Source organism: Tyto alba, unplaced genomic scaffold (assembly GCF_018691265.1).
Source record: "Tyto alba isolate M040663 unplaced genomic scaffold, T.alba_DEE_v4.0 Super-Scaffold_13, whole genome shotgun sequence".
Lineage (NCBI taxonomy): Eukaryota > Metazoa > Chordata > Aves > Strigiformes > Tytonidae > Tyto > Tyto alba.
Genome location: NW_024881275.1, coordinates 25,576,681 through 25,595,620, shown reverse-complemented (window position 1 = coordinate 25,595,620; position 18,940 = coordinate 25,576,681). Strand labels below are relative to the sequence as shown.

The 18,940-nt window shown below is 38.0% G+C and overlaps 1 protein-coding gene across 2 annotated transcripts; it reads left to right on the top strand.

Annotated features, from left to right (window-relative positions):
• The first annotated feature begins 790 nt into the window (after positions 1-790).
• On the top strand, positions 791-18,580 carry LOC104360065 (kinesin-like protein KIF11). 2 transcript variants are annotated; one of them, XM_042787938.1, is made up of 22 exons: positions 791-998; positions 4,400-4,532; positions 4,642-4,739; positions 4,822-4,900; positions 5,219-5,404; positions 5,490-5,614; positions 7,245-7,335; positions 7,633-7,875; positions 7,986-8,081; positions 8,739-8,827; positions 9,331-9,418; positions 10,217-10,405; positions 11,539-11,746; positions 12,021-12,193; positions 12,465-12,587; positions 13,584-13,742; positions 14,142-14,281; positions 14,856-15,135; positions 16,164-16,386; positions 16,635-16,789; positions 17,103-17,531; positions 18,220-18,580. In XM_042787938.1, exons 1-22 carry the CDS (start codon positions 904-906, stop codon positions 18,343-18,345), a joined length of 3,528 nt encoding a protein of 1,175 aa, XP_042643872.1. In that variant the 5' UTR covers positions 791-903; the 3' UTR covers positions 18,346-18,580. The 2 variants fall into 2 exon arrangements, with proteins under 2 accessions (XP_042643872.1, XP_042643873.1); XM_042787939.1 differs by lacking the exon at positions 13,584-13,742.
• The last annotated feature ends 360 nt before the right edge of the window (positions 18,581-18,940 follow it).

The following is an 18,940-nucleotide window of genomic DNA, read 5'->3' as shown; positions in this document are numbered from 1 at the left end:
AGGGGGCAGCAGGGTGTCCTGCTGGGAACTCTGTGCCCCGCTGCATAAATAAAAATGTTTGTTTTGGTTTTTTTGTTTTTTTTTTTTGTTTTTTTTTTAACAGTGAAGGTAATGCTTGCACTCCACTAGTCATCAGTCAGGTGCTCTCTAATTTTGAATGCGACTTTTAAAGAAAACGTGGACAAACTGGAGAGCCAGCGGGAGAAGAATGAATGGCTAGAGGACTTGGCCTGTGAGGGAGGATTACACGGGTGGTGTGAATCTCGAAGGACGGTAACTGAGGCGAGAAGTTCGGATACCCTCAGACGCACGGCGGCTCAGCAGCAGCTGCACAGGCCTTCACGCTGCCGTGCGCATGCGTGGGAGGGCGGCCAAAAAAAACCCACCACCTGCCCGGCAGGTTGGGGTTTGACACCAGGTAAAACGTCACAGCGGTGCGGTCGGCGCGCGACGGGCAGCACCAGGGCCTTAGCGGACCAGCTCAGACGCTGTAACGGAAACGCGGCGTCCATTGCGGCGGGATCCGTCACCCCGCGACCCGCCCGACCGAATTCGCCTCCTCGCACTGTCATGACGACCGCGGCGGGGCCCGCCGTCGCTCGGTCACGTGACCGCGCCCGACCGGGCACTACCACCCCCAGCACGCAGCGCGCTCGCGGCGGAACCGGGGTGAGACTACCGACTTCCGCCACGGCCTTGCGTCACCACCAAAACTTGATCATCGGTCCCATGGTGCCCCGCGGGCTCCCGCTGATTGGCCGGCCAAGGGGGGGGGGTGCGCGGTTAAAAAGGCGCCGGAGCGCGCACGCCCCTAAGCCCACGTGAGCGGCGGGCGCTTGTCTCGAGTTCCGGTCACTCCGTAGCGGCGCGGACTGCGTACTGCGGCTCGTTCCGAGGCCCGTCATGTCTTCTCTCAGCTTCCAGAGCGGCGGCGGCGGCGGCAGCGGCTTGAGGAAGGAGGAGAAGGGCAAGAATATCCAGGTGGTGGTGCGGTGCAGGTAGGTGCGGCGGTTCTCCCCGCTCTGGGCGAGCGTTGGAGGTAGGCCCGCGGGGTGCTGGTGCAGCCCCTTCTCGTAGTTCCCCTTGGGACTTCGGCCTGAAGTGTTTGCCGCGGCGTCCCTTGGAGCGCCGGGCGGGCCGAGGGGGGCTGCCGGGGCTGTGCAGCCCGCTGTTCTGCCCAACGGCCTCGGGGAAAGAGCTACGTAAGGTCTCCGGATATATCGCTGTCAAAGAGCCCGCCATTACCTCCCACCGGCGCTCGTTGCTGCCCTTTGTAATACCCGTCCGGGGCATTGACTGTCCGCGCTGTTTGGCGGAGCCCTATAGCTGACGGAGATAATCGGCACTGTCGCAAAATTAACGCTGCCGTGAATAATCCCCTGCAATTTAAAAAGGCACAAAGTTGCAATTTCCTGACTTGATTCAGTGCACACACAGTATGAAGCTATGTAGGAAGATTAAGAAGAGCTAAATGAGAGTATGACTGTCATAGTTTGGGCTGAAATAGAGTTAATATTCCTTTTCAGGGACTAGATGAGTGCTGTGTTTTGGATTTAGCTTTGGGTTTGGTATGAGAAGAATGCTGATAGCACACTGATGTTTTCAGCTGCTGCTGAGACTTCAAGGACTCTCCGACTTCCCATGTCCTGCCCGTGCGCAAGGGCACAGGGAGCAGGGAGGGAGCACGGACAGAGCACCTGACCCAAACTGGACAATGAAATATTCCATATCATGGAACGTCATGCTCACTATAGAGAGGAGGGGTGGTCGGGAAGGGGCTCTCTCTCTCTCTCACTTCCAGGATTGCGATTGTGGGATCTTGGTATCTCGGGGTCGCTGGCCGGGAACGGGCTGGATATTGGTCAGCGGGTGGTGAGCAATTACGCTGTACAGTGCCTGTTTATATATTTCTTTTTGTTTTCCCCCCATCATCGTTATTGTTCTCGTTTTCTTGCCATTATTAACCTGTTCCTATCTCAGCCTGCGAGTCTCCTTTCACCCCTCTAATCCCCTCCCCCATTCCCAGGTGGGGAGGGGGAAGGGAGGGTGACCAACTGCGGGGGTTGGTTGCCCATCAGGCCCAAACCACAACAGACTGATATTCAAGACACACAAAAAAGCAGTCTGAATTTTTATCTTCTTTGAGCATCTGTGGGAAACTACTACGATTTAACAGCTAATAAAATTTTTGCAACACCCGCTTTCGTATATCTTTCGCATGCATTTGGTGATACAGACTCTGAATTCAGATGAAAAATTGTGGGGTTCAGCTTCTTAAGTAATAATGACCTTGGTTGATGAGATTAATTTATTTTGGGTATGATATAGCAAACTTCATGTAACATAAAATTGGGTTCTTTTTGTAATTTTGAGGTGACTTTAAAGACTTGCTCACTTGCCAGATGTCAGATGTTCCCAAAAGTGTTTCTTGTTAAAACTGAAATGCTGCTAATGGGTTAAGAATGGTGTTCAACATACCTTTGGATTGTTAATAATGCCTTTTTGCATTCACTATATCCTCATGCTTGGAAGTTCTACTTTTGTAGATGCACAACAAAAATAAAAATTTTAAGTGATTTTTCTCTTCTTTTTGCAACACAGTTAAAAAGCTGCTGAAACAAATGCTAGGGGATTGGTGAAATTGTTGATGTAAATCAAGGCTATTGCAAAAGAAGAATGACTTCATCGAAGCAATTGAGTTTGAAACACTCTCAATCACTTCCTTTTTCATCTGATTAGTCTCAGTTATTCTGGAATAGCTTCGCTAAGTATCTGTATATTTTAATTAAATATAGTGTTCAATATGACAATAGCATCAGGATTGTCTATGGTGTAGTGTCTTGCTTTTGTTGCAACTCCTAGACCAAGTACTAACCCCTAAAACTTTCTAGCATGTTCTTGCTTGTACAGCTTTTTTAATAGAGCTTCAGTGTGTTTGAGCTAGTAAATGTTCCTTCCGCTTTTCCTTTCTTATGCATCAGTCAGGTTCTACTTACCTTACAGATACGGAGATAGATGCTTAGATTGTCTTAAAGCTCAGACACACCAGGTTTTAGAAGCAAATTAAGCAACACATTCACTATGTGTTTGTAAAACTAATTTGGACACTCAAAATGCATGCATTAGCATTCTTAATATAAATGTTAATATGGTTCATACCTAAGGGAATGAACCTGTGATCAAATGTCACCATGGCATACTAGGTTGTTGCTTGTCCGGTGGCACATAGCGATGATCTGCAGGTATGCTCCAGCCTAGCTGAACTATTCCTCTAATCTCACAGTTGTGGGCTATCGTACCATTAAGGCTTCTGCATTTGACTGGTTCACTGTTATATCACTACAGAGTAGAACATATTAATTGCTCAACCTTCTACTATTTTAAAGTCATAAAACCGAAGCTGTAACTTGCCCCCGGGAACAAGATTTTGGTGTTCATCTGTTGTCACCAGTCAGTCTTGCACCAAAGTGTCTAGTGGTCTGTTTAGAATCTAACACTTCAGCCTCAGTGCTATGTTGAGGAAGAAATGTTAGCCACAAATCAGGAAACTAGATATGACATGTACTTGTATCTTTTTATTTTTTTTCCCTTATTACATTATCATTTAAAGATACAGCATCTGAAGTGCCTCTACTGTCAAGATGTTCTAAGATTGCGAAGGTTGTAGAAGTTCTATTTTTAGGCTGACTGTTCAGGTCAACTACATAAGTAGCATGGACGTTCAATGCAGTAGCACTGCTAAATAAGTAATAAAATAGGATTTCATTCTTTTAGTTTTCAGCCCATGGTCATTTCCATTCTTTTTGAGAGAAATTGTTGCAAACATTCCTTCAAGGAAAATTGTGTGCATCAAGTTTAGCTTAGTCGTGAAACAAAATGCTCACTGTTATGTTTCTAAGCTTTTATTGCACCTGTATTAAACTTTACTTAAAATTCAATCAGAGTGAAAAGGTATGTGGACCTTTTTCCCCAAAAATTCAACGTTTTATCTCTTATGAAATTTTGTTCACAAGTCACAAATTCTATTCAAATGCATCAGCATTATAAAGGCTCTGATATTGCTGTCTACTGTTCTGCTATTCATAGGTTCTGTTAGTATTTCTGGTGTTTTAGTGTAGTGTCATCAGTGCAAGAAGTAGGCTACATTGCTTGTGTAAATGAAAAATAAGGAAAGGAAATTTTTAAAGTTAATTAGTTTGATACACTATTGCCTTAACTTTCATGTATAAGTTCTTCCTTTCTTGAAGACTTATTTATAAAACTGTTTATTATGTTTAACGTTCCACCTCTCTGCAAGTGAACTAGTCTGGATCCTTAAACTGGAGTAATATCACTGCTTTGTCAGTTTATATTCTTAGTAGTTACATCAATCCAATATTCTGAACTCCTGTCTTTTTAGGCCTTTTAATGCCTCAGAACGTAAAGGAACCTCCTATGCTGTTGTAGAGTGTGATCAAGCGAGAAATGAAGTTAGTGTCCGCACTGGAGGAGTGACAGATAAGACATCGAGAAAGACTTACACATTTGATATGGTAACTGCTTGTCAAGTTGGGGACTTCCAGAAACAAGATAATACATTTCTCTAATATGTTCTGGTTATACATTACGTATAAATGGGATGTGTTGTCTTTGCTTCAACAGGTTTTTGGAGCTCAGGCAAAGCAGGTTGATGTATACCGGAGTGTTGTGTGTCCCATTTTGGATGAAGTTATTATGGGCTACAACTGTACAGTGTTTGCGTAAGTAAGCCAGTAATTATTATTAGGAAATTTTATTTGAATATTGTTTTTTTTGTTACATTTTAATTTTTCATTCTCACAGTTATGGCCAAACTGGTACTGGTAAGACCTTCACAATGGAAGGGGAGCGGTCATCCAATGAGGAGTGTACTTGGGAAGAGGTATATTTTCACTCCTGAGACTTCTATTGTCTGTGCTATAGTTCAAAGTTAGAAATTGCAGAAGACAGGAAAAAAACCTAAAGTTGATACCTTTCAAATACTGAAGCTGACTTTCCTTAAATGTTTGTAAATTAACAAATGGTCTCATTCATTTATATGAAAGTCAAAACTTTACATCTTCAGTGCACACGTGCAAATCTTCCATCTTTATATGAAAGATGATCTTTGTCCAAGGTTTATGTCAAATCAACTATTTAGTTGAAACTCTCAATCTATTTAAATGAATCTGTGTATTAAATACTTCACTTTAATTTATAGGATCCACTAGCAGGTATAATACCCCGTACATTGCATCAAATATTTGACAAACTCAAAGAGACTAGTACAGAATTTTCAGTGAAAGTTTCTCTTTTGGAAATCTATAATGAGGAGCTTTTTGATCTTCTGAGTCCTACTTCTGATGTTGGAGAAAGATTGCAGATGTTTGATGACCCTCGAAACAAGGTTAGTGCTGTCTTTCAAAATTTGTCATCTTAAGGCTTTCAGTGATTGTTGAGATGTATAACAAGCATGCGTTATTTTCTAACAGAGGGGTATAATTATTAAAGGCTTGGAAGAAGTAACTGTACACAACAAAAATGAAGTCTACAAAATCCTGGAAAGGGGTGCAGCAAAAAGAACAACTGCAGCTACTTACATGAATGCATATTCTAGGTACAAATCTTCACTGTTTTATAAACTTTGTTTTGTTCCTGTTTCATTAAACAGTATCTTACCAAAGAAGTAGAATATGTTCAAGCTAGAGGGAACCTGGCATGATCTTAAGATTGTATATTGCATATTGCTGCTCAGAATGCCAAATGTGGGTTAGAAAGCCATAGTTAGAACTTCTCCCTTATCACATCCTGTGGGATGTAGCAGAATGTTCTTAATCTGACGTGTAGAATACTGAAATTTATTTATAACTCAAAGTTAGGAAGCTCATTTTTTTCAAAGCTTTCCATGCCTATGGAAACAGAAGGCAGATGTCTGACAGATACATAGCTGAAAGACGTTGTATGCGCTAGTATTAGATAAATATTCCCTGCAGCAGATAGAGTACATATTCAAAAAGGTTGTAGTCCTTTCATATTTGGAAGATGTTTAGCTTATATACCTCTGTGAGAGAGGTGGGTTGTCTTTGTGCTAGTTATGTGTGGTTTGGTTTAGTGCCTGTTGTGTTTACTAAATAAAAACATGGTGTGAGAGTCTCAAGTATCCTTTCCTCTCCTCACCAGCAATAGAAAATGGTGTATTAGTGTTTGTTACTGAAGCTGGAATTTCAGAATATTTCTAAGATCTGGTTTTTACAGGTCAACACATGACCTTCTTTTTAAACCCCAGCTTCTGAAAATTGCAAACAGGGTTGTGGAAGTTGAGGATAAGGTTGAGGGGTTTTTTTGCATTTCATTGCAGGCTACTTAATATGATTGCAGCTCATAGTCAGAAGCCAGTAGAGGCACCCTAATCAAAAATATTGTTTATTACAGATTTCATATTCTTAAACTGCAGATGCAATATCTATGTCACCGAATGAGTAGTGATTCAGTGTTGCAATAAGCAAGGAACACCCTGCCCATATCATATTTTATATTAAAGATATACTGAGTACATCTGTCTGCTGGTGCAGGGGAATGGGTATTTGGCTACTGCAGATTAGAACACAACTAATTTAATCTGAAAGTACAAGGAATTTAGAGAATTCATTCTGTCTGAACTGTTTTTATGCATGATCAAACTGGTGTAATTTGATGTCAGTGGTTTTCTGTATATGTCAGCTTCCTATTGTAAAAGCTTATTGAAGGAATAAGCTCAAACTAAAATAATTTTAAACTGTACTACTGTTTGAATGAAAATTGAATTTAGCTTCTAATTTTTCAGTATTGGATTCAGCTACTTGCTGATTTTCTTAGCCTGAATAAAGAAAACTATATTTCTTAATATCATATTCTGTAAAACTGTTTTTAGTGTATTAACTTAAAATATACAACCCGGTTTTCTTCTGTGAGTTGAGAACGCACAAATGTAAACAAAAACGAAGTGTTTCTCTTCGTTTTGCTTGAAACAAGATAAAATTTACCAGAATTGAATGAGGCAAATGTTGTCTAGTATCACATTCACATGAAGGCACCCAAAAATATACTTGGTAGAATAACTTTGTGTGTTGAAAACATGCAAGTCCCAATTAATGGGCAAAATGTATTCCCTAAAAAGAGCATGGATACCTAACTTGCAGCAGTGTCATGTAGCAAGCAGATTATTTGGCTTTAATGGGATGTCCGCCTGAATCTGAATTCTTTTGCAGCCGTTCCCACTCTGTGTTTTCTATTACCATCCATATGAAAGAAATGACAGCAGATGGAGAAGAACTTGTCAAAATTGGAAAGTTAAACTTGGTAATTATTCGAACTGAATTTCACTGATGACATTCTTAAAGTAATGAGCTAGAATAATCCAACCTCATTCTCTTGAGAATCTAAAATTTTATTTTTTTTTCCTGATAAAAGTAAAAATTACTGCTTTTCATAAAGTGATATGAACTATATTTGTCACTCTGAGAAAAGTCTGTCCCATTTGACACCCCGATGTCTCCTGAACTATCATAAGCTAGTTGGTGTGTTGTGTTCTACAACATTATGGGGCAAGTGTTCTTCAGGGTGATTTGAGACAGAAGCATGTATTTCCTCTTTCAGGTTGATCTTGCAGGAAGTGAAAACATTGGTCGATCTGGTGCAGTTGACAAAAGAGCTCGTGAAGCTGGAAATATCAACCAGTCTCTTCTGACACTAGGAAGAGTTATTACTGCTCTCGTAGAAAGAGCGCCACATATTCCCTACAGGGAATCTAAACTCACAAGAATCCTTCAAGACTCTCTTGGGGGACGAACAAAAACATCAATAATTGCCACAATTTCTCCTGCATCTGCAAATCTTGAGGTAAATTTAAGTCTGAAAATCTATTCCAAAAATAGATACTATTTTTGCTAATGATACAAAATATGAGTTAACTCATCAGCTTAACCTAGTGTTACATCTGTTTATTGTAGGAAACATTGAGTACTCTGGAATATGCCCACAGAGCAAAGAACATCATGAACAAGCCTGAAGTTAATCAGAAGCTAACAAAAAAAACTCTTATTAAGGTAAGCTAGACATATGTCTTATGCTAGGTTTGATTCTGTTAACATACTTTTTGCTATGGAGTAATTACTAAGTTGTGGAGAAGCTATAACTAGTAGCAGTGCTTTTCTGAGGTGATTTTAATCACTGAATTGAAGCTTTCAAACTAAGCTGCTCTACTGGTACAGCATTAGTCACTTAGCAACAGTTGCAGTATCTGCAAAGACTAAAGCTGGATAGAGAGGGCTATTGCAACTAACTATGGCTGTGTATATGGATTACCTGTTGACAAGTTAGTGGAGAACCACTAAATGACACTATTAGCACTATTAGCTTCTGTATTAGCAGCTTCATTCCCTCAGAACTGTCTGAATTGGAGTTGTCAGTATGAATGAAGAGCCAATGTAAGGTAGCTGACTGCTACTAAAGAAACTGCAATTCCCCTTGTAAATTGTTATATGCAACCAAATATGATTCAAATGGAAGGTCTCGGTGTTCTATGTGTATCCAATGGTATGAATTTAAAAGGTGCTATACTGAACTTATTTGGAACAGAAATTAAGTATTTTGTTCCTGTGCTTATGCAAAACTTCCACTATCTTTGTTAAGTATCTTGAAGCTAAACCTTGAAAGCAAAGTAGACATTTTCAGGTTTACATGTGATTTATTTGTTTATGCAGGAATATACTGAAGAGATTGAACGTCTGAAGAGAGACCTTGTAGCTACACGAGAAAAAAATGGAGTCTATATTTCCCTTGAAAACTATGAGTATGTCTTCAAAATTTGTGTAAAATGACTTACAAATCTCAGATACTTATAGAGAAATGCATTCAGATCTATTTTCACACCAGAAAATTGAAGATAGTCAGAATAATATAACTGACTTGTCCACTTGTTCTTTAGAAATTAATTATTACACAAATAGAAGTCTAAAGAGTAGGTTTGCACTGAGGATCTTATTTATATGTGGAACTTACCATTAGCATAGCAGGGATGCAGATTTATACCATAAAGACTTCCTTTCAGTGGAAGTTCATATAGGAGAAAAAATTACATAGTTTACTTCACTTTGTAAGAGGGCTAGTTTATGCAGAAAGTTTACAATAGAAAATTATCTTAAATCCTTTCTGCATTAAGTGAAAATTACTTGCTTTCCATACAGAAGTTAACAATACTTATTTTAAAAAATTACTGAGTATGTAATATAAAAAACAGTAGATAATCTTGAAATCAGTTCTTGACTTTTTTGTTTGTTTTAATGCTTGCTTGAGAGCCCTTAATGGAAAGCTGACAATTCAGGAAGAACAAATTGCAGAGTACCTTGACAAAATCGGTGTCATGGAGGAAGAAGTGAAAAAAGTAAGTGATATTTCTCAACTCTGCCTTAAATCTGCTAAAAAAAAAAAAAAAAAAACAAAACTGAAGAAGCCTTTGGGGAAGGAGGAAAAAAGTTTGAACAAAGAACAGTCTGAAGAGTTTTTGTTCTTAAAGTTCCCTAATTAGTCAAGAGAAGAAGCTTTGTAATCCTTGAAGTTAAGAAGTTGAAATATATATGAAGTTGCAGGATGCAATATATGTTTTTTTTAATGCTGTTTTAATGTCTACCGCTTTACCTTTAATTTGCTTTGCTAGGTTTTCAGTAATATTCTTCTTGTAAAATGGCATCTTCTCAGTTGACAGATATCTGCTTAGAAGCAACGAATGAGGGGAGAGAGAGGAGAAGGTGATGAGCTCCCATTAACAAATTACACAGAAAACGGGAGCTTCCTCTTTAAAAGAAATGCATATATTAATTTGCTGGAATATGTAACCACTCTGCGTAATCAGCTTTACTGACTCTTCTTCATTCTGTCTGCTTAGGTTTGTTTAGTGGGATTTTTTTCTTGTGCTACAACAGTTGTTTGGTCTTGTGGTTTGAGTGGGGAAGCAATGGATCATTACAGAGAAAATGGTGTTGATTTGTGATATATTCAGTGAATACAGAGACTATATGAATCTGTAGTCTAGGCTTAAGACCTCTGAGCCTTATAGGTGAAACTACATTGGTAGATGACAACTTGCTTTTTTGTATTGTGGCATAATTTGAGAGATGTAAAGTGGGACTATTGAACTTATAAAAAGCACTGTTGCCCTATTTGTGTTTGTCTTCCACTTTAGATCACTGAACTATTCACAGTTAGTAAAAATGAACTTGAGCAGTGTAAATCAGATCTGCAAATCAAGGAGAAAGAACTGGAAGAAACACAAAAAGATCTGCAAGAAACCAGAGTTTGTCTGGCTGAAGAAGAATATGTGGTTTCAGTTTTGGAAAACACTGAACAAAAACTTCATGGCACAGCTACCAAGGTTGTCGTGGTTCTTGCACCTAACTAACAGTAGATTCCCATGTTTAGGAGTTTTGTGGGCTGCTCAAGGAAATCATTGTTGCTAAAGTATGATGCAACTTCAACAAAACCTGAATTTAAGATGGATTAGCGCTCTATAAACTATATTATGATTAAAATCTACTTAAGATTGCAGGACTTTCTATGGGGCAATATTGACAGTTGACTGCTAAAGATGCTGGTTTGTCTGGAGCTACCTTATCTTCAGGACCGTTTGTCATGAGAGTTCCAGTGCTTTGGAGTATCTATTGTCATAGTTTTTTTGCAGAATAAGTAGTTTTCTTTACTAGAAGCTTACGGCTGGCCCTGCAAAAGACGAAGTTATATATAACTGGGGTAGAAAAATAGCAAAAAGCTTTGCAGACACGTGTGCAGTAATTTGCACTCACTGAGTGAATAATGGCAGCTGGTGCTCTGTTACCTCTATATTTTAGGGTATGGTTTTAATGTGCTTGTAAATTGGTCATAATTATCGAAACAGACTTGATGTGAGGGGGGAGAGGATGTCCAGTTATTTAAACTGCAGAGTGATGAAACTTTTATCTTTAGTCAATGTGAAAATTCTTTTCTACTCAGATTCCTGTAAGGTTGGGAGGGGATGCCTAGTTTTTTGTATGTGGGTTGTGGCATGTTTGTGTGAGAGAAATGGGTATAGAAATTATTTATGCTGACTACAGAACTAAGAGTATGCTCGAATTCTAAATTGTTTATCAGAGAACTAGTACTGGAAACCTCTTGCTTGAGGTGAACGTATTTACTGTCATATCCTTCAAAAAAAGTTGAAGTGATCGGGAATTTTTTTCAGTTACTATTCTGTGATAAATATCTTAATTCCTTAAATACTGAGTAGAGTCCTTTATTAATGCCTTAATTTCAAAGTAAGAACAAATGGTCTCTACTAGGTAACTTTTTCCTGTGTTCTAAGACTATAAATGACATAACACCAGGATTAAGAACAATTGTAATTTGACAATGTAATTTGACCTGTCTTTCTAGGGAGATAACTTCTCCTTTTAATTTCATTGCTTCTCCTTATATAATATATGCTTGACTTCTTGTTTAAAGACTGACTAAAATAACTTTCAAAAATTGTAGTTACTTAGTACAGTTGAAGAAACTACAAAAGATGTATCTGGTCTCCACGCAAAACTGGACCGTAAGAAGGCTGTAGATCAACACAATGCTATCATCCAAAATACGTTTGCAGGACAAATGAATGCTTTGTTCAACAAAATTCAAGATTCAGTTAGTGAAAACAGTTTGAAGCAGCAACAGATGTTGACATCTTACACAAATTTTATAGGTAAGTGTAATACCTGTATCAGTACGTCATCTTGAATTTTTGCAACAGTAGTACCAAAGACCGTTTCCTAAAATGGATCTGTTTTAGTAAGTGGAAGAGGCTTTATTTTAGGTAATGTAATTATTGTAGTTGCACCAGCAATAATGTATCTGGGATGATCAACAGCCTTCCTGTGCTGTAAGAGGCAATAAGGTGATGAGCAATAAAAAGAATTCTATCTTACAGTGGAACTTTTTTTAAATAAATTTGTAACACTTCTTGGTTTCTTTTGTAGGTGACGCCCTGTCTGCCAGTTCTTCAGCAGCTAATATTCTTGCATCAGTTGTATCAGCCTCTTTTGCCTCTGTTAAAGAATTGGTGTCTGCTGAAGTTTCTCACATGTCTGAAAAAATAACACAACATGAGAATCTATCACTTGATTGTAAAGCTGAGCTGCTGAGATTAATTGTTAGTAAATTTACATACTCTTATGTTACTTGCATATATGAAACTTCTCTCAGTCAAATGGAGTTCTGTAAATATTGTATAGTTTTTTTATGATGCTCTCTACCTGTCCTCCCTGCTTCCCCTCTCATGTCACCACTGCAAGCTGTAATGTACTATATAGCAAATACTGTAATAACAGAGTACATGGATTTGCATATGGATAGCTTCTTCCAAATGTAGATGAAGGAACAGTCATATCCTGGTTTACTTTTTTCTTTGCCACTGTTCCTAGGAGGAACATACATCTGGATTAGGAAGATCATTAAATAGCTTGACACCAGTGATAGAATTTGTCTTGGGGCTAAACTGTCAGTTTCAGAGTAACATGAAGAAATATTCTGCTGTGGCTCACAAGGTAATGCACATAACTTGTCTCTTTGTGCTCTTATATTTAAGTTACAGATAACCCTTTGGTGGTTTTTCTGTAGTGTGTCAGTGTTTCCACTTCTGGTCTGGCCTTTTCTTCTTTATTCTATCCCATCAGTTCTACCTTTTAGCTCTTTCAGACTTCTTTTCCATTTCTGAGTGTGGTGTAATTGCTTGTTACTTGCATTGGCAGAACTGCTCATCTGAATGCCACAGAAGAATTGTAAAACATGGATACCTAAAGCTATATGTAACAAATATTTGATAATATCCTTAATATAGTCTCTCCTGTATCTTAGAAATATAAAATAACTAACTTGGAAAAGTATTATCACTCCTAATTTCTCCTGCAGTCATACCAAAATTTTTCCATAGTCACTTTGATTCCTGGGGAATGTGATGCTTTATCTTATTAACAATAACCATAAGTGCAGGTAACACTGCAATTAGAAAAAAAATCCTTTGCTTCAATTTTTAGTTCTAGTCTATGCTGTGATGTTTATGTAGAACTGCAGCCTTACTCTTTCATTACTGTTTTTTCCATTTTGTCAGAACCAAATCTTTGTTCCTGGTGACCTGTTGCACTGACTGAAAAATTTTCCCCTTCTGTCAGTTACAACTTGTGTGTAATCAACTCCCCTTGTCAAAAGGCTTTTCATTGGTTTTCAGTCTTAGACAGCAAATAGTCCATGGCTGACCAGCTCTTCTGGCTTGCCTTTGCCTTAACCAAGTACCTCATCTGTGTCTTCCTATTTTGTCTGCTTCAGATGCCAAATTTTGTGTTTGGAAAAGCCCACACCAAGTTGCAGTCTGTAACTTCAGGTTGCTCTAAATGTTGTTTTCCACCTTTTATGCACAATACTTTATTAGTGCCTTTGACAGTTTCCTTGGGTGTAGAGTTTATTTCTATATAAATTATGCTAGGGAAAAGTATGCAGTTCTTACCTAAAGACAAATATCTAACTAAATAAAACTTTTTTTAAAGATGGAGGGTCATAAAAAGGAAATGGATACCTTCTTCGGAGATCTTTCGCTCAATCTGAAAAAATTACAGGAAGAAACAACCAGTGTTTTTGCTCAGCTTCAGAATGACTGTGAGAATTTAAAAGAAGAAGTGGAAATGACGAGGTTGGCACATACAAAGGTATCCTTAGAGTAAGAAGAAATTCTAACACCGAGTGTGATTGCTTGCTTCGATTTAAACTCTTTGTAGGAGTAAAACCTTGTACTTGCTTCAGAAGAAATGTTAGGATGGTAACTTGATGATCATAATTCTTTTCAGCCTTTGTTGGGCGACTTTAAGAAGCTTATGTAGGAAGGTAACGAAAAAAATTTATCCTTGATCTGAGCACGTCCAGTATATATGCGTTGACATATATCTCCAAAAGCAAAGTGTCTATATCTTCTCTACACAAAAATTGTACCTTCAGCTTCAGAGTGATGAAGCTCTTATTTACTTCATTGATAATAAAATAATTCAAGTACCCTTTAAGAATGTTAAAAAGTGCAGATTAACAGTGAAATGTATGACTGTTTTTAATAGAGCACAGCTGAATTAATGTCATCACTGCAAAGCCAGCTTGACTTGTTTGCTCGGGAGACTCAGAAGAACTTAACAAATGTACTCACAAAAAATGGAAGCTTGAAGACCGCCATCACTGCTGTGCAAGAAAACATTCACCTGTAAGGAGCAGATTACTTTTGGTGTATACTGATGCAAGATAAAAGTATGTATGAAGACGACTGTAAAATTAGATGCTCTTCATACTTATGTGCTTATAAAGTCTTCTGGACAAGACCTGTATGGTAGAGTTGAGTTCTGCTACAGAATGTAGATCATTGCAAGGCTTTTCCTCAAACCTGTCTCTTGAGCATGTTGAAGACAAGAGAACATGGTTTTGGGAGCAGTATGCTGATGAACAGCCCTCAGTATGGCTGGACTTCAGAACTTCCTACCATAAAGGCTTAGCTTGAAGTATAATAGTGTATCTATTGCAGCATGCTAAGGTCTTGCTGAAGTTGTTGGTTTTTAATTAGTGTTTGGGGTTTTTTTTTGTGGTGTGTGTTGGGTTTTTTTAAGGGGATTTAACAAACCTGCTGCTCTGAGTGCTGCAATTTGTGAGTTTACTAAATAGAGCAAAAACATTATAATTAACTGGTTTGATAAAACTGCACTACTGCACTGGTTCTCGTCTCAAATATTTCAAAATTTAGAACGTGTCATAATCTCTGATCTGTTACAAATATGTTATTGCAGGAAGACAACAGACCTAGTCAGCAGTACAACTTCCAATCACAGTAAATTTATTGCTTCTCTGGATAATTTCTCTCAAGAGCTCGGGATAATAAATGCTGAAAACAAGATGATGCTGGAAGAATCTACTGATCACTGTCAACAACTTCTCAGCAATCTCAAAAATGTGTCTCAGGATACTGATAAATGGGGTGAACATGAAACTGCTCAGATAGTTCACCTTAGCAGTCAGCATCTATTGTTCCTCAATGATGAGAAACAGCAACTTCAGTATTTACAAAAGGTATATATAATCTAATACAATATTCTGAGACAAACTTCTACAGTAGAATTTGTAAGGGAAAGAAGTTCTCACTTATAGTCAGAACAAAACTGTGTTTTCAATCACAGCAGACTTGTGTTACTCAAATAGATGCAATTAGGGGAAATCAAAAGTTTAATTTAAGAGGAAGACTTTGAACTTGAAGTGCTAATAACTTCAAAAAAATGGTGTCTTGATTAATCCCATGCAGCTGAATTCCGTTTGTAGTTTGGGCTTTCTACATCTTTTTGGTAGTATATATCTGTAATTCTAAAGCTTTATCTACCAGTGATGTCCCTGGGAGGTTTGCACAGTGATCAAATACAGACTGTATTCTGGAGGATGCAAATAACTTTATTGGTCAGATGGATTAACATTACAGGAGAAGTTGTTCCTTTAAGGTATCTGTTAGTTCTGGCCTCCTACCTGACAGTTTCTAATTTTTTAAATTCCCATCACAAACTTCACTTCCCACCCTACTTGTCTTATTGTTCTAATAGGTAATGAAATGGGCAAATACAACATTTTGTTAAGTTTCAGAAAAAAAAATTAACTGTTAAAAGCATTTATAGTATCAAGACACACCTGTATCTGTTACACCTACTGAACACTTCAGGAGCTCCATTCCAATGGGAATGGCTAAAAATACACGTTTTCCTTCTTTTCCCCTACAAATGCATAAAGATTCTAGTGCTTGTAGGATTTTCATTTTAATATCCTAATTCTATGTAGGGTTGTGCACAGAAACATGAGGAGTGGGATCTGAACCAGATGGCATCATCTTTATGAATAGCTTTCTAAAATGATCATACTTTCTAAGAAACTGATTCTCTTCTGAAGATAGTTCTCAAAATGAGAGTGTAAAACTGGCTCTGAAACTTCTCAATTTGAGGTGTCTCAGTTGTTTTGTTTCAGGTCATGTCACTAATCATGTAACACAGCTTAGAAAAGAGGCCACAACCTTATCTTTCCTGTTAACTTGGTGGGTTTTGTTGGTGTTTTGTTTTCAGAAAAATGAAGAAAGCTGTGATAAAGCAATAGCTGAAACTGCTAACCATATTGATAGACAAAAGGCTGCTGAGGAGAAGGTACTAAATAGCCTTCTTGATCAGATAAAGCGTGATCAGGAGAGACTTCTGGAGCAGAAGCTGGCACTTAATGAGGAAGCACAGCATGGACTGACTCAGGTTAATGGCTTCCTGCAAGAGGATCTTAAAGTGGATATTCCAACAGGTATTTCAAGTAGGTCAGGGATAGAATGGTCTTACAGAAAGCAATTTGAGTGGCAGAATTTGTAAGTGAAGGCTAATGGGGATGTAATATAACTAGAAGCCTTACACCTTTTTTAAGGTGCATGCAGAGAACAATGACTGAACAAAGCATGATTTCTGTATTGAGCTAATGTAAAATTGAGGATCTGTAATAAAGAAAATACTCAGTATTTAATAGTACCTTTCATTAGTGTAAGATCTTTGTTAAAGGTACAACTCCACAGAGAAGAGACTACTTCTATCCAGTCACACTTGTGAGAACAGAACCCCGGAAACTTCTGCTGGAGCAGTTAAGGCAAACACAACCAAAGCCCGATGCTGTGCAAAACAGTATGATAAAGGAGGTGGAGGACAATGCAGATCAGGTATGTGTATGAATGGCAAATGAGGCTCTTCGATGAATATTTCACATCTTTAGGAGTTTTTTTCATGCCATGTGGAGAGTTGACTAGAACTCCAGAGTTATTGCGGCCTTTGTGTTTTACAGGGTACTTGGAGTCATGTTTACTGAGCTTTTGACAAAAACAGTATTTTGAAAAAGAAGGCATTAGTAATTTAGAGACTTTAATTTCTGTGTTTTAAAAATGAATGTGTTGTGACTTAGATCTGATCATGCTCAGTACATTTACCTAGGAAATTAAGACATTAAATACATTTTTCTGAAAACTTCTGTTTTAGGACCTGCTGGAAGAGGGAGCAGGGTTGCAAGAATCCATTGAAATCCTTGCTAGCAACAAATCCTTATTGGATACAAGCAACAAATCCTTATTGGATACAAGCAACAAATCCTTATTGGATACAAGCAACAAATCCTTATTGGATACAAGCAACAAATCCTTATTGGATACAAGCAACAAATCCTTATTGGATACAGGCAACAAATCCTTAGTGGATACAGGCAACAAATCCTTAGTGAATACAAGCAACAAATCCTTAGTGAATACAAGCAACAAATCCTTAGTGAATACAAGCAACAAATCCTTAGTGAATACAAGCAACAAATCTTTAGTGAATACAAGCAACAAATCCTTAGTGAATACAAGCAACAAATCCTTAGTGAATACAAGCATATGCTGCCAGGCAAACAGTGGCATTCCCTTTTTCCAGGTAACTTCCACAGATATTCCGAACACCTGTGTATTTAAGAGTGAGGGAGAAGGATTGTTCCATAGTAGTGCTGTAGTCTAAAGTCACTTACTGTCATTTAGTGTAGTCTCAACTTTTTTAAATCCTGTAGAACATGCTTTGTTAAACTTGAGCTAAAATAACAGCAGATTCAAATAACAGTTAACAGCAGATAAAATAAAGCCAACTTTTGACAAGCTAGACAGACAGTAGAAAGCTCCTTAGCAAATAACCCTGCGTGAAAAAAAAAAAAAAGTCATAATTTACTAAACACGTGTTTTAAGGGAAAAGTTGAAATTAGATGTGGTGTATTTTCCTAGAGGCCAAGCAGAAATATTAGCATTCTTGATTCTATAATGATTTTTTTTTTTTTTTTTTTACTTTCTTCCTCTCTCTTGACTGTTTTGCTCTACCAATGTATCAGTGTAAACCCCTAGTGTATTAATCTTGGTTGCAGGGGGGTGTATTTACTTGTCATGGATCCCTTAAAAGTAGCTGCTGAACTTCAAGATGTCTACAATAAATCTCTTTAGTAAATGCATTAGGAACCTTTTTCAGGAGTTCTACCAACTTATTTTCTCAGAAGACTATATACTGCATTCTACATGAGCAAGTAGTCTCTTAATTTATTTGTATTCTGTTAACATTGGGCATTTTCTTTAAATCGCAGCACAAAAGGAGTCACAAAAAGGATAAAGAGAACAAATCTGCAGCTACAGTGGAGAAGAACAAAATAGGGGATATGACAGAACGGTTTCTTCCCAAATCTAAGCCTCCTTTGAGATCACTGAACTAAGATATATCCACTGCAGGTCCCTGTTTTGAAATACTTACGTCTAATTGTCTACTGAGCCATAACTTTCTTCGGTTATTTTCGGTCTCTGTATATAGTGATATAATGATGCAAAGTTGGATCAGAAGATTGGCTTGCCAGTTGTCCTGCCTTTGTCCTATTTTTATATTCTGTATCTTGCAAAGTATTGAAAAACTTTTTTTAAAAGAACATGGATTATTGTGCTGTATGTTAAATAAACTTTCATGTTGTCAAGTAGGAGATCCTTTTCTGTTTCTTAGTAGACTTAGAGCAGAAGGGGATATGGAAAAATGTTTTATTGGCATTATCAGGTACAGGGTTTTTCAGTTATCTGTAAATAAGTGTTCTGGTTTTATACCTGCTTTTTAGTCTGATTCACGTTTCTACAAAGTAGATAGCTCGTTTTTAACTGGGATACTTCAAATCATTGATACATGGAAAACAAATGTATAAGCATGTCCCTCAGACTAAAACACGCTTACATGACTCATCTTTTATTATCAGATTTGATTTAGCTGAAACATTAGCAGCTCTGCCATAAGCTTTGTGCTGTTAAAAAAGGATGGTTCCCTCCATT

Coding starts and splice junctions, on each gene's coding strand:
- LOC104360065 (XM_042787938.1), top strand. CDS start 904: ATGTCTTCTCTCAGCTTCCAGAGCGGCGGCGGCGGCGGCAGCGGCTTG. Junction 4,901..5,218: donor AGGAGTGTACTTGGGAAGAG/GTATATTTTCAC, acceptor TTTAATTTATAG/GATCCACTAGCAGGTATAAT. Junction 5,615..7,244: donor TACATGAATGCATATTCTAG/GTACAAATCTTC, acceptor ATTCTTTTGCAG/CCGTTCCCACTCTGTGTTTT.